The 15481-nt window shown below is 42.5% G+C and overlaps 1 protein-coding gene across 1 annotated transcript; it reads left to right on the plus strand.

Moving 5' to 3' along the window:
* The first annotated feature begins 892 nt into the window (after window positions 1–892).
* cd63 (CD63 molecule) lies at window positions 893–14558 on the plus strand. The gene is made up of 8 exons (XM_036533396.1): window positions 893–989; window positions 3188–3273; window positions 10714–10902; window positions 12881–12955; window positions 13046–13144; window positions 13395–13538; window positions 13857–13940; window positions 14024–14558. The coding sequence occupies exons 2-8, from the start codon at window positions 3208–3210 to the stop codon at window positions 14087–14089; spliced, it is 723 nt and encodes a 240-aa protein (XP_036389289.1). The 5' UTR covers window positions 893–989; window positions 3188–3207; the 3' UTR covers window positions 14090–14558.
* The last annotated feature ends 923 nt before the right edge of the window (window positions 14559–15481 follow it).

The raw sequence follows: 15481 nt of genomic DNA on the forward strand, positions 1-15481 counted from the left end.
GAAAAAATACCCTTTGCCAGATTTCCCAGAATGGAGTGAGATGACAGATAACCTACGCCATAAACATTAAGTTTAATGTTCAACTTGCATCTAAAGGAAGCGCAGTTTTTTAGGATTCAGGATTGTATGATTATGAAACTACATTAGCAAATGTGCCAATATTTTACAATGCCGAAGTGAGATCATGCCATGTTTGTCTAAATTACAGGACATTTCAAATGATAAAAGACATCGAAAGAAAGCGTGTAAATAGTGATCAGCCGACATCACAACAATAATTTTAGTAAGGCTATATTGTGAATCATACTTGCTGTGCAGCATTCAGACAACTGTGAAGTGCTCCGCCTCAATATAAAATATACATCTGTTTTAATCACCTATTTCTGTTTAAAAAATTCGGAGTCAAACAGAGCTCCCACAGACAGGGTCCTTGATGAATAAGGACTTCAGTGTGGTTAGGATGAGGAAGGCCGTGCGAGTTTCCAATTTTTTGGTCCTTATAAGCTTCTCGAATGAATATGTTTGTGCTGCATGAAAATACAGTGTTGATCAGCAAAATGGCAACGTATATCTAATTGAATGTTCATTTTAAATTCAACAACCTGACACTGCTGTTGTAGTTGAATAGAGTGCTGGCCAATTGTTCTAAAAATGCTTCAGTCGAGAACCACTAACTCTGATATCAGAAATAAAACAACTTGATTTTTGACGATTCTGTACGAACATAACGTTGTTAGCTCAACAGCGAAACGGTAAATGAATTGTGACACACCTCTAGTTCTTTCCCTAGGTGGATGTGTATGTTGGGTGGTCGTACTCTTTTGGAAAGGAGGGGAATTTCTCGGCACTGGAAGGCTGCTTTGGGATGACGTAAAGTTTCGCTGAAGTCATTGCTCAACAACTTTCTCATCATTTAGAGGCCAGCTAGCGAACGCTGAATAGGGACCTGTGGATAAAGCTTGTCGAAAATATTAAGATTTTTCTGAAAGGTAAGGTGTATTTTTTTTCCACAGCTATACTCATTGGCTTGCGACAATTTCAACTGAACAGGCTTTATGAATAACTACTCTAGCTAACTTAACGTAATTAAATTAGCTACATAAAGTTTGTCTAAAGTTTATAAAGGCGTGTTCATAGCCAGTGTTAGCCAGGTTAGCTGACATTATCTTAGAAAACGGAAAAGTTAACTACCCGTCGTTGTTTTCAGGTTTTGATTTCCTAACTTTGTTTGAGAGGGTGTCGCAAATACAATTTAGAAATTGTCGGATGAATAGCTGTAGTGTTGCACTGTTCTGACTGGCAGGTCCGTATACAACAGACCAATTATAGCTGTAGCCTATGTGAATGTTATGGCTCACAAACAGTAAAAACAAGATTTAGCTACTTAGCTGGTCATTGTTTCTGTATCATTAGGAATCTACTACCTTATCGCCTTCATGAACGAAAAAACATGACTGTTTGTCTCCTGTACCTAGACTCTGGCTATTTAAACACCATCCAGTGAGCCAAGTGTAGCTAACTAACGCAGCGTCTTAAAAACAAGTCTAGGTAACGTTAGCTAAAGCTGTATCCGTTTGAGAGACACATTTGAATAATCTGGCCGTTTGTAAATACAGCTACTATCGACTCATTTATAGAGGATGGATTTTATCTGTTATGAAGTATTAGCTTGTCATATTTTAGAAATAAAAACACACTTAATGGCGCCTCGTGAAAAATGAAATTGTGATATGTTAGCTACGCTAGCTGTGGAGTAACAACTCCTGTTCATCCCAGTGGTTGGCTAACGTTAGCTTGTTTAGCAACTGGTGTTTTCCAACCAAACTGAACAAACGGGAAAGCTCCAGTCAGCCGCTTCTATGATCTCACAGACTGCAGTTACCTCAAGTTGGATTTATCGACTTTTGATCTGGGTCTGACATTACATGATTTCTAACGTTGTTAACTGGGAGGTACCAATCCGTCTAACGTCCCCCAACTCACTATTGAGAACGATTTGCTTTGTTTACATCATTAGTATCAACTACAGTAATAGCAACTATGAAGAACTAAATGAAAGTGCTTCAGATGATCTGATATTGAAGTAACGGTAACATAATAAGTAAACGTTCTTTGCTTAACAATATGGCTTATGAAAAAAGAAAAAAAAAATACAAAACAAAAAACATCAGTTGAGCATTTTTTCCAGAAGTGCTTTGCTCCCTCTACACTGTTGCCACTGAGAAACAGGGGTCAGCTGGCTTACATATATTTTGATGAGAAAAGTGCCAGTGCACGTTAACCAACACCTCAGCCTTAGCCCTGCTGCAGTTTGGCTGTTGTTGAGTCCAGGTGCGAAGTACTTTTAGTTAAGTCAGGGGAGCGGCACACTCGGTAGATATGCGTTAGGTGGGCAGTGGCTACGTGATTATCAAATGACTCAAATTACACATTGGGTGCACTGCAAAACGATAGGTGTTGCATGCCTTATTTGTACAGCTCAGTTAGGGATGTTTTGCACTTCACTATTGTTTTTCACGTCAGCCTCACCGTTATGAGAAGTGCTGCTGTTTTTCTACAGACTTTTCAAAAACCCTTTGTCATGCGGTCTCAGGAAGCATAGTGCGGTTTTCCCCCAAAGTTTTCGTCCTTTCTCTCTAGTCCATGAACAGTGTGGTTCCGTCAATAAACAAACAAGCTAGCTCATCCAGGAACACCTGTACAAATATCTTTCTTCCAGAAGGGACTTAATGACATGGACAACGCATGATTTTAAGTGGCAGACTGAACTGTGGTAAGGTCAGCTGTGTTAGAAACTGAATGGAGGCACCAGTTTTTGACTTGGAGTTTTTGACTTCTGACGTAGAGTTTCTCACTTCTCTCTGTCTTCCCCGGCCAGGAATTTTATGGATAAGTCCAAGTCCAGTTTTTCCTTTCTGAGTGTAGCTTTGCCTTTGTGGGGAAAGTGAACTGGCACTGTCTGATCCAAAGCCTTATTTAATAGTTTAGACTACAAATACTTTAAGGATGAATCATGGCCATTTGTGTAGTGTTACAGGCTCTTCTCCTGAACCACTGAGGTCTGTTATGCATTCTGTTTTGGCTCCACGCTGCAGTTTTTGCTGTTGTCGTTGGAGCCTTGTGACATGTTAATCTCAAGGGTTTATCTTCTGCCATAACTGTTATCTTTTTTTTTCCATTCAAACAGGGAATTAATCAGCAAACATCATGGCCGTAGAAGGAGGTATCAAGTGTGTGAAGTTCCTGCTTTTCTTTTTCAACTTCCTCTTTTGGGTGAGTACCAGAGAAGGGGGACTTGCATCTCCAAAACAGTTGTGGATTGAAAAGGATGCTGCAAATGCAGGCCTAATTGCTCTCTGTGCCATGGGCCCAGGGGTGGGATTGCAAAACAACTTTCAGCAACTGATACTATGAGTCTTACCCTTTTCGCAACTACCGAAAAGACCAAAACTTGCAGCACTTCAGTCTGGGGGTGTTTGTCACATGAATGTGCAATGTGTTAACAACGGCTCTGTTATGTTGTAAAACGCCACCACTGAGCGATGACAGAAACCCATGATGCACTAGCACAAGTGTCACTACAAGACTCATATAAGTTTTTTTTTTTGTTTTTTTTTTTACTTTGTTGAACATTAGAGCCTCCAGGTTCAGGGTACCTAGGGTAGATGCCTGCATCATTCTAGGACTCCATGCATCCTCCAAGTGAATCTCTTAATGGAAACAAGAGTACCTAGACTTACCATGTATGATTCACTGATGGGAAACATACCGAACTGCAACCAAATATTTTCATCTTTAGTCATGTCAATTATTATTAACAGTGCTTCAAATGATTCCTGTCCAAGTGGGAAAGAGGTCCTTCTAGGTAGCAGTAATGTAAAGTAAAATAGTAAATTGTTATAATGACTAAAGCTCATTTACTGGAACATGCCAAGCAGAGGGGGAGGATAGCAGAATCACATCCTTTCTGCAAACTGACCACAGCTTGAGGTTGACAGAATCTTATGACTTACTGAGTATCTTCATCAATGGCTATGAGCAATGCGTATGCTTGCATCTGTAAAGTTTGCATAAAAGAAGCGAAGTGACTTTGTGTCAGCTGATGATGTGACTTACATATTTGTATTTTGTGTTGTTCTACCGCTGACACTGTCAGTTTATCTTCTGAATGGGACCGAGTGAGCGCTGATGATGTTGAAGTGCAGTATGAGTTGCCATTCTCAAAAGTGGTCAGGGAACTTGTGTGCAAACTTTTTTTTGTGTCGTCAATAATCTGTACAGATTCCTGAAATGCAGCCTAACAGCACTGTGCTTTGAATGGGTTTTTAACAAAAAGGGGCTGCAACAAAAAGTCAGAGAGCCTCTGCGCCGTGCTGCTGTGTTACTGCAGGGAAACAAGAAGAGAATGGAAGAGGAATATTCTGAGGAGGTGTAAGCCAATGTGGTTTCGAGTGTTGGTGACAGTCACATGTAGAACACTAGGGGGTGGGGAGAAACAACGTGACATTTGGTCAAGTGGGCAGCAGAAGGACTGTCGGCTTGGTGTAGTCTGAGGCTGCTTGTGATGGTGTGAAAGTTTGGTTTATCCGTCATGTTAATGTTTGCAGCGTAGCCAATTAAAATAGTTTAGGGCGGATTCAGGTTCAAGTGTCAAAGCAGCACATGATTCAAGCGATTCCTGTGGCCACAGATGAGATTTATGTGTCGGTATAATTTGTGATGAACACAAAGCACCTGAAAATTGACCAAAGAAAAGGGGTTTAGTTGGATTTGCCAGGTACACACAAAGTAGATGGCTTTGTATTGGAGTATTTAACTGATGTTGGTTGTATAAGAGCAAACATTTTCCCTGGGTTTTTTAGGGAATCGCTCTAAATTCCCTGTAAATTATGTAGGTTAGTAAGGGTGTGCTTAATGTATGAAGCAATATTTCCATTACCACCACTACAGCTGGGACTTAGTCAACATGTAGTCAGCTGGGGTATTTCCACCAGCATTCTGTTACTGTTTCAGACTCTAAATTTAAACCTCTTGTTTTTTTGCCAGTAATATTGCAGAAACTAAGAAGGCTATTCGTCGGAGCTAACAGCTGACTTTGGAATCGTTATATATTTAATATCGCTGCTCGACATCAGAATGGTGACAGTCAGCATTTTGTAGGCGCAGGAATTTCCAGGGTCATATTTAGCTTAAAAGTGCAAGTAGTTCCCTGCGTTCTGTTTCCACCTGGGAGCCCTTCTTCAGGAAGCTGTCTGTTTGTTCACGATCTCTTCTCTCTCCTTCCCAAACTGTTCTAGTCTCAGATTGTGTCCATGTACCAAGAGGAACTTGGCCCCCTACGGCTGGTTCCTGGCCTTTTGATTTTCTTTCCTCTCTCTGGCTGGTTGGTGTCACAGTGCGCACTGAACTGAACTGTGAACTGCGGTGTTCAGGCATCTGTGTTTAGCTGGCTTACCCCCCCCTCCTTCCACCCCCCGCTCAACGCTCTCCACTTCCCCTGCTTTCTGTGGTTTTGCTCACTTTCTATGTCAACGCCTGCTGTTAGCCATGTTTTTTTTATTTACTCTGCAGTGCTAACCAAGTACAGTTTTTGACATGAGCGGCAGGAGAAGGGGAACTTTTCAGACATCATTTTTGAGTGCGCAACAGTCTAGTGAAACGCACTGTTCTCTTATTTTCTTACCCTTCATGCTTCCCATTACATGCTTTAAGCTTGTTTGTTGCATGTAATGGGACTCCTCCCCTCAGATGATTTTATCGCTGCTCATGTGAAATTTAAGGCCTCCATCCTAGCGGTTACCAGATGATTTGCCCTCAAAAGGCTGTGGCGTGTTTCCTCCAGCCTAAATTCAGATGCACCCAAATGGGGGCCTGGGTGACTGTTTGTTTCTGGTTGTGACGATTGTCTTTGTATTTCTGTATGAGAACAATGTAACACGTGATTTCGGGGTGTGATTATTGGGTCCATGTGTCCCGATAGCCTTTTACCACAGTAGGCACCAAGTAGGCCAACTGTGTAAAACCTGAAAGTTGTGTGGGGCACTGTAGAAGATGCCACTGACTGCAATGGAACGCCACAGCTTTTTTAAACCCAGTGAAAATCTGTCGGGAAGGCAAGGCAAGACCAAGGCCGGTCTGTGTTGACTCACGCTGATGATATGACGCTCAAGGTGACCAAAGAGAGCCAAAGCGTTTCGCACACACCTACCATTTGTAAATAGTGCTCCAGAGAAAAGTCTCTCCTTTCACTGTGTCCGTTGAGAAATGTGGCAAAAAAAAGCTATGTCTTTGACCTTTACCTATTTAGTCAGTTGAGCTGTTAATCACTGAATTCTCCGATACCAATAGCAGGGTTTTTGTTCCCTTTTAATAAGCGTGTGAATAACCACTGCAGGCGGTGTGCTCTTGCAGCGTGCTGCTCCAGCGGGCGTTCATATTTTAGGCATCGGTGGCCTCAGTGTGACCGTCTTCTGCGGGACTCTCTGTGCATATGAAAGAGCATAGACACCAGTAGCTAAAAACAACTATCTTCCAACTGAGCCAAGTTTCAGCCGTGTGAATTTTGGGAGTAGCCATCTTCCTGCCATTTATAAAATTAAGAATTAAAATGAGTTTTTATTGTCAGTTATGTAAAATGTCTATACATTTTATCTGGGATGTGTCAGTCCCTAACCAGCCACCGTAGGTCTACTATCTATAACTGCGCTGCGAGACAGAGTTGGGGGTCAGTGCCAGTAGTATTCAGTCAATTCAGAAGATGGGTTTGAAATTCAATTCATGAATTGAAAATTCTTCATGAGTTTTTCGTATGGTGAATTGAATTTCAGTTACTACCAGGGTAACTGAAATTCAAGTCCCGAGTTGACTGAACTGAAATGGAATTTACTCCAATTAAGCAGTGAGGCAAAGTCTGTTTTTTCCACACAGTTGTTTTGAATTATTTAAAGTAGAGTAGTTTTTAGCAAAACTACAATTGGCAACATTACCAAACATTATCTGGAAGATATCAGAGGGCTTGGTGTTATGTTATCAAGTTTCGTCACTGTTGCCATTATTAATTCTCACACTAAGGAACATAGCCTAGCCAGAAATGGGTAATTGTAAATCATTTTAATGAATTGTATTGCATTATTTTTAAGCTTCCTTATTTATTTATAAAATGCTGAATAATAATTCCTATCCTGCTGCTTACTTGAATTTATGTACATGTAAGAGAGAGAGAGAGAGAGAGAGAGGGAAAGAGAGATGTTAAGAGAAAAATTGACAACTGAATGAAATGACTCAGTGAAATCATCCCGAAATCAACTCTGAAGTGTCCTTGAAGTCTCTAACTCCTGCTGAGAATTAAGGCCTGATAAATATTTACTCAATTATTACAGGGAAAATAAGAGGAGCATAAAGTAAATACAGTATGTTCTGTGGACTACGCCTGTCTTATTTGGAAATCCAAGGGAGAATTATCAAGAATCTTTGCTGTAGGGCACCATACGCTGATGTCATGTCTGCGATGCCCTGTTCTCCGATCTTTGCCCTGAGGAGCGGCTGAGACGGCGGGCAGGAGGAAGGTTACATGAAAGAAAACTTACGAAACGTTAGTCTTGTGACTTGGGTTTGGAGGTGTTGTGACATTATCATGTGACGATGTCATACAGGGCAGGGGATCGGCTTCTGCCGGTCTCCATTCAGTGATGCCATTCACTAGATCCACGTGAAAAAGTTAAGACTTCTGCCTAATCCTCTTCCAGTGAAGTGCTCTCAAAAGACCACTACTCATGCCGCAGGCCTGCAGTCATACATACTAAGACATGTGTAGCTTTACACCAGCAAGTTGAGTGTTTGGTTAAATTTAATATGAACTTTGGCCATATTAGTGTCCTTGAGAAATTTATCTGCTTCACAGCCCAGTTCTCTTCTTCCTTACCTCCTCATCTCATCTCTTTCCCTCCTCCTCACCTCCCCCCATCTCTTTCTCTGCTTCCCTCAATCTCTCCAGCCTCTTCTGTTCTGTCGAAGCAGCTGCTATTGGAAGTAATTCTACCCAACAAATATTTACATTGGTGTAACCTCCGATGAAAAGGGGGGGTGGTGGGGTTACTTATTGTACCGAAACTAGGGCAGCGTACCTTTATGTCCACATTTAAACAAATAGCACAGATAAAACAAAGATTGACCTTTCCGTCTTTACGTGCCTGGATCACGTTTTGTATTAATACTTTTGCCTTTGTTGTCACGTTAGTAGGCCTGTGTCTGTGTACGGCATACTCAGTTTTGTATGTGTACATTTGTATTAGAGTCAACAAATGTTCCATCTGTACTAATAATAATTAAGCTGTGCGGTCGGACTAACCAGTCAGGCAAGATCACCGTCACGCACACTTCCTGTTGTGTCCTGTCGCGACGAGAAGCCTTTACCATCCTCGCGAAACGAATGCGACTTCTGATACGTACGGTTTTTCTTTAGCAAAGAATGATCTGGAAACGAGCAATGCCGGAACTGAATGTAACAGCAAACACTACAATAGTGGATCCCAAATCCTTACCGAGGGCGGCCCTCCAGTTTGCTTGTGTGAATAGTTTGTAGCCGCTGTTGCTTGCAAGTGCGCTTCTCTCCCTGCTCTGGACTATTGTCCTATATCAGACGGCCCCTGCACCCCTTTTGGGCAGGTCAGATTGGCTGTGCCTCTCTGCTCCACAGGTTTGGTTTGAGAGCCAGTGTTCCCATTTATCTTGCAACTACTGCATTGACCAAGTTTCCCTATGCAACACCTCTCATTTCAGCTCAATTGCAGCAGCAGTAGCCGTAACTATTAATAAAATAACTACTAATGCAGCGATGAAAGGAAGTCTGTGCTGCCCACTACTGTTTAGTCAAACCAAGTCACCGGTTGCTGCATTAGCACTTTAAGTTCTAATGAAGTGGTCAGTCGAACCATAATGTGGTGTCGCTTTGAGTGAAACATTTGAAGTTGCAACACAATCCTCAGGTCTTGCACGTTTATGGTTCATTTCGGTGGCCGCCAAGCTCACGGCGATGGTCAGAAGTTCAAAAGACTAAGTTAGAAATACGTCTAAAACTTATTTAAAATTCATTATTCAAAAGTAGGTGACAAAGCAGTGTTATAGATTCTAACCAACGTATTGACATCAAGAATATCAAAATAATTCACGCCTTTGATATTCTTGATGTGAATATGTGAGTAAAACTCTATGGCTTCTCAAAGTATATCCCATACATGGCCATAGTCACAGTTAAGTTTTTTGCTGGCAGACTAAATGTGTGTGGAGGTTTACAGCTTCTTCTTTTGCTTACATTGTACCAGTGGCGTTAGCTGTTTACACAGAGGTGGAGAGAAATTATAACGCCATTTGCAAACAACTGTGAACATTGATGTTGACTTAAACGTGTAACGCCTTGCCCCACTTCCCTACTAACCATATGGAGTCCCACACATCACACGGCAGGGTCCCAGCCGGAGCACAGTACTGAAATCAGCTTTACACAAAAGGGGCGTCTCTCTGCCCTATTAAAAAAATGCTGGGGCTGCTGAGTGACTCGGATAATTAAGGCGCTTGTTCTGAGCACTGGCTGAACCCTGCGGCCTGGGTTTGAACCCCGGTCAGGTCATCTGCTGTCGTTTGCCGGGAGCCCAGAGTGGGGGAACAGATCGGCATTGTTTCCCAAGAAGGGACGGGTACGTCGGCCGGGGTCCTCTCGTTCCACCGCTCCCGGCACCCTGTGACCCGCTCACACGCCTACGAGTTGCTCGGTTCAGCGTTTGCCTCCTGGGGGGGGGGGTCTGCGGAAAAGTGTGAAAAATCTCAGCTGTCGAGGCAAGATGAGCCCGATGTACAATTGGGGGATTGGGGATGAGAAAAGGGTGGAAAAGATAAAATCAAATTAAACATAAACAATGTGACCAACAGCCACCTGCTGTGTTCCCTATAGCTGTTGTATTCACCAGCATTAAGGCTGTACCTCCTCCCCTGGGAATTCAAGCCACCTCCTTACAGCTTGTGATTCCAGATCAGATTTACCCAGTGATATTGATATTGTTGACCAGTTGATCATGACTTTAAATAAACAGGCAGATTAAAAGGTGAAAGATAACAGTTCTGTGGGCTAAAGCGTTAGTGTTCCTGGTTTGCTTGCCTGGCCTGCACCCAACTTGGCAGGACCAGGAATGTGTGTTTTGATCACTTTGATATTTGAAAACTCTAAGGCTTCCAAAAATTGAATATTCAGATAGTTGAGCATTGCTTTTTTTTTCCCACCCCCAAGCACTGTATGAAACTCCAGTTCTTTCTGTGTAAATAGTGACTCAGCACAGCTAGATTGCCTTGCGCTCACACTTTCGAGCAGGGAGATTCACAGTATCCTTGAATTATTTCTTTGTTTATGAAGGGTTCTAAGGCTCCCCCTTTAGAAATATAGATGAAAGAATAAAAATGGATTTGACCTTTTTTGTTTTTATTACTTTACTCATCCTTGGAATATTAGTCATTTTTAGTGATGTTGCGGTGGGATAGACAAATGACCGAATATTGAATATTATATACCTGCGTGTGTACATCACACACCACGAGTAATTTGTCTGGTAGGGCTGGTTGGTTAACCCTTTGATTCCCTCACAGGGTAACCTTCCTCAAACAGTTTCTGCAGAGGAGTATTCCTCCATAGTCAGTACTGATACACTCTCTCTCTCTCCCCCCCAGCTGTGTGGCCTGGCCCTGATCGTGCTGGGTGTCTTGGTGCAGGTGGCCCTGCATAACAACGTGGTAATAAAGAACGCGTCTGGCTCGGCGACGCCCCTCGCCATCATCGTGGTGGGCGTCATCATCTTCTTCATCGCCTTCTTCGGCTGCTGTGGGGCGTGGAAGGAGAGCTACTGCATGGTCACCACGGTAATAACATGCACACACAATCGCTCACATATACACAGACATGCGCACACACGCTGCACACAGCAAATGGTATAGTTCAAATCTCTGGTATAAATCCAAACGAATGCTGTATCCAGTTGGCAGCGCTATGTTCATGACAGTTAAAAAGCAGCAGGTTGTGCACTGTAAGAAACTGAAACCCAGGGAAAGTGTTTCTGTGGATGCTCTGAGTATTTGCACATCCGTTGGCCATTTACCTTGTTCGGGGTGCATCTTACCACCCTCCTTGGGCTATCTTCAAAGTAACCGTTTACCATCACCATTTAATTAAAAAAAAACGGTGTCAGGCTCCCACAAGATGAAATTAGTTACCCTGGAGCTACCTTCAATGGTCTGTGGAAAGGGATGCTAAGTTTAAATGTGATTTTTGACTTCAGAAAGTAACTGGTAAAATAAATATGATGTGAAAAGTAAAACTGTTGACAAAGTGAGGTGCAGTGTACATTCAAATGAACACAGTTTGGATCATTTTAACATTTAGTCATCAGTATTTCAGGTACTGTGTGCAAGGCGCGGTGTGAAATTTACTGTAACTATGGTTTCGAAGTGAACATGGCCGTGCGAAGAGGTGGGATGATTCAGTCATAATTAGGGCCCTGAGTTTTTCTGCCCCACGTGCCCTGAAGAACTTTTGATTTCTATTTCAGTTGTCTTCTTTCAGGCATCTCTGTAGGCACTTCAATCTCAGGCAAATCCTGGAGCAACCAGTACAGGCACGTCACTAAAAAAAATACAATTATCAGTTGTATAATTGGAACAATTAGGAGTGCACTGCACAAAAAAACATAGTGCAGGTGTAACGTGTAAGGGAGAAGGAAATGAAATGCTGCATGTGCAAACAACGTCAAGAAGCATTTCACTGAGTGAAAGATTGCAACAGTATCGACCTGGTACACTGCATACTAATGGATGTAGTTTATTTTGTACAATTTGCAACACACCATAAACCACACACAAAAGGTGATGGATGGTAATTTAAGTCACAGACACAAAAACAAGCCTGGAATCGACATCGAGGAGAATCCTCTGCCGCAAGTGTGGGGGAGAAGGAGGACTGTGTTCACGGTTTGACAGATGTGTTCATTTACGAACACTCCCGTCGGCTAAAATCGTGTGCATTTTAAACAAGCCCATAATAAACAACGGGACGATTACATAAGCCAGTCAACTTCACAAGGAGCCCATGCCCCCAACTGCTAGCTCGCATGAAAACAAGATCAAAGCACTGCTCAAACTACCTAACAGCGTATCTGCAGACACTGATGACTCAACAGATGTGAAAGATCATTATGTTTTGCATATTTTGTTTGTTTTGCAATGACAGTTAATTACGAGTGATTTGAGTTGCGCTGTACAGACAAGAACATCTAAACTCCGCAAATTACTCCTCAGTGACAGATGGAATCGCAAAGTGTTTGCATGCATCCGAAGTAGATTTAAAAATCCTTACTGCATTTGTGTCAGGTAATGGGAACTACTTGTTTAAACTTTACATTTACATTTACATTTATTTATTTAGCAGACGCTTTTATCCAAAGCGACTTACAAAAGTGCATACAGTAGGTACAGCGACAGTACGGGGACAGGATGTGTACAGTTCCAGTACTTTACACTGGCATCCTTCAAGTCTTGTTGCCTGAGCGATGTCAGAATCCACAAAACCTACAATAAACTCGGAGCTGACAAACGGATGTGAAACACCAGCACACCAGGAGATCAGCAATGTATAGAAAATACAATGAACCGCATCACTCACAGTCTGTGTAAATTTGTAATTGTCTACATGAATTGACTTGTGGATTCTATGTTGATGTGCTGCAAAGCAAATTGCCCATGGGGACATGAAACATTTACTCTACTAATGTGTTGCATTTAGTGAGTCTGTAGTGGAGTAATTGCTTATGTTGATATGTTATTTTTTTTTTCTCTCTTCTCTCAGTTTGCCATCCTCCTCTCCTTCATCATCATCATCGAGGTTGCAGCTGCCATTGCTGGCTATGTCTTCAGGGGCAAGGTGAGTGCTTCGGCCCGGTTCCTTTGTGGTAATACAGGAATGTATCTGATCGCTCTTGACCATACACTGCTTTTTGTTGTCTGCCTCCAGTTGAATAACATCGTCAGGGACGGGCTCAAAGAAATGATCACCAACTACAGCAATGGCACCGAAGAGTTCAGGAAAAGCGTGGACAAAATGCAAGAGGACGTGAGTACAGGAAAAGAGTAAATTCCTCCAGCGGTTTCACAAGTTAATTGACAACATGCCTGGGGGCGTGGCCGTCAGTTTGGTGTGTTGGCCTGCCTGTCCACCCTGTCATGTGACTGGGTCTTGCGGCTCAGCGCTGTTTGACTGTCTGTTGCCACACCCTGGATCCTGTTTCCCATTGGGCTGGCCAGGGATTTGCCTGTTCTTGGCCGATGTCCAATAGCATCGCTGTCTCCTCTCTCGTCTGCAGCTGAAGTGCTGTGGAGCAAACGCCTCGACCGACTGGTCTTTCTACAAGCCGGATGGCAACTCTGTGCCGGACTCCTGCTGTAAGAACGTCACCGTGGGCTGTGGGACAGGGTCCATGCGTGACAGCGCCAAAGTGTACCAACTGGTGAGGCAGCACCCCCACAGACACACTCAACTCCTGTTCACAAAGAGGAAGGCGCAAGTCTGCCCTCCAAGAGGAGACATTATAAAGTAATGAGGATATCTGCTGGGAGGCAGTGTGGTGTAGTGGTGAGGAGCAGGACTCTAAACTGAAATGTTGATGGTTCAGTTCCCTCCAGAGGCACTGCCGTTATACCCTTGGGGAAGGTGCCTACCTCACAACTGCCTCAGTAAATACCCAGCTGTATTGTAACCTGTAACCTGTGTTACTCTCTATGGATGAAGAGCATCAGTTAAATGACAAAATGTGCTCCTGCTGCAGGGTTGCCAGGTTGCTGTGGAAGAGCTTCTGAAGAAGAACACTCAGTGGGTGATAGTAGCAGCCCTGGTGATCGCTTTCTTGCAGGTAGGTGCAAAAGTGAACAAATGTCAAAGTAAGAGATTGTGTGATACTGGACGGGATTGTGTAACGACCTCTCTGTGTTTCAGATCATGGGAATCGTGTTCGCCTGTGTGCTCATGAGGGGAATCCGAAGCGGATACGAGGTCATGTGATGAGGGCTCTGTGATGCCACACAGACCCACAGGAAAACTGCAATTGTCATTTTTGTAGTTTATTTTTTGAGAGGTAGTTTTAATGACAGCTTCATTGCTTTTTCCCACAATTTCTGTCATTTATGTTGTTACGTTGTTAAAAGTAAGTAACACTTTAGCCTGTATACAAAGCAGTTAGCAGTTTGAGTAGTACATTATTTGATAGAAAAGCGCTTTATAATCTAGCAGAGACAAGGGATTGTTTTAGTCTGGTCAAAATATTGTCTTTTTGTAAAAAGAAAACAACAGAGATTTGTATTTGCACTTGTATCTCAGAAGCTTATTTTTTCCTGTAGTGAATTGTGTTTAATTCACACCAGAGATCTTGTTTAAATTACAAGTTCAGTAATTTTGGAAAAAGCACTATTCTTAATATTCAAAGGTTAAATCTACAAAACTCAGGTCTGCCTGTTTTTTGTTGTATTTGGTTCCCCAGTTTTAAATGTTTATATTAAATATCTGAATCCGTGACCTTAATGCTTTGTGTGCAGTTTTCTGTTTTTAGAAGTTGGGCTGGTGGGTAAAAATCAAGTTCCACATTTTAACTGCCACTTCTCTTTATTAAAATATGAGCTATATTAATCTAGCACTGTGAAAGCGCAAGACATGACATTATGTTCATGGAGTGATTGAAATGTCCTACTCTTTCACTTTGCAATTGGTCTAGAATAGCAGTTTCTGAAACACGTTAAACTTCTAAGTGACTATGTTTACATTCATGCATTCATTTTATTCATTTAGCAGTGAAAGACAATTTTCAAGTTTCATGCAGGGCAGTCGTACTATAGATTGTTGGCATTTCGGTTTATAAAAGTGTGCGTGGCATTGATGCCACCTAGTGTTGCATGAGACACCAGAATGGAGCCCCCATTACAAACTTGCCGAGTTTGTCTATAAGCATTTACAGGGATTAAGTGGCACAGAAGTCACTAGTTTTATTATTTATTAAGCTATTTAACACTGAAGTCTTCTTTTTTTAGTCATGTGGGTACAGCCAGACATAGGAAACATGCAGAAGATGAACTGCTTTATTTTCCTCTGAGAATTCCTCTGTACCCGTGGGGATTTTGGTCTTAACAATCCTTCTACAGAGAATCGCTACTCTTTATTTTGTCATGCCCTGGGAGACCTGCTTAGCACAACGGGCGCATGTTAAGAGTGGGCGCTTGGACATCCTAAGCCTGCTGCTATGGTTACCAAGACCACGGATACCAAGCCTGCTACCAACAGCTCTCGAGAGGAAGTGGGCAGCACATGAAGCCTGAAGAGGCAGTTGATTTTCATTAAGTAAAAAAAAAAAAATGCTGGAGAAAGAGCAGACCTTTCCTGCAAAAAAGTGATGTTATTTAATGT

This window comes from Megalops cyprinoides, chromosome 7, assembly GCF_013368585.1.
Source record: "Megalops cyprinoides isolate fMegCyp1 chromosome 7, fMegCyp1.pri, whole genome shotgun sequence".
NCBI lineage: Eukaryota > Metazoa > Chordata > Actinopteri > Elopiformes > Megalopidae > Megalops > Megalops cyprinoides.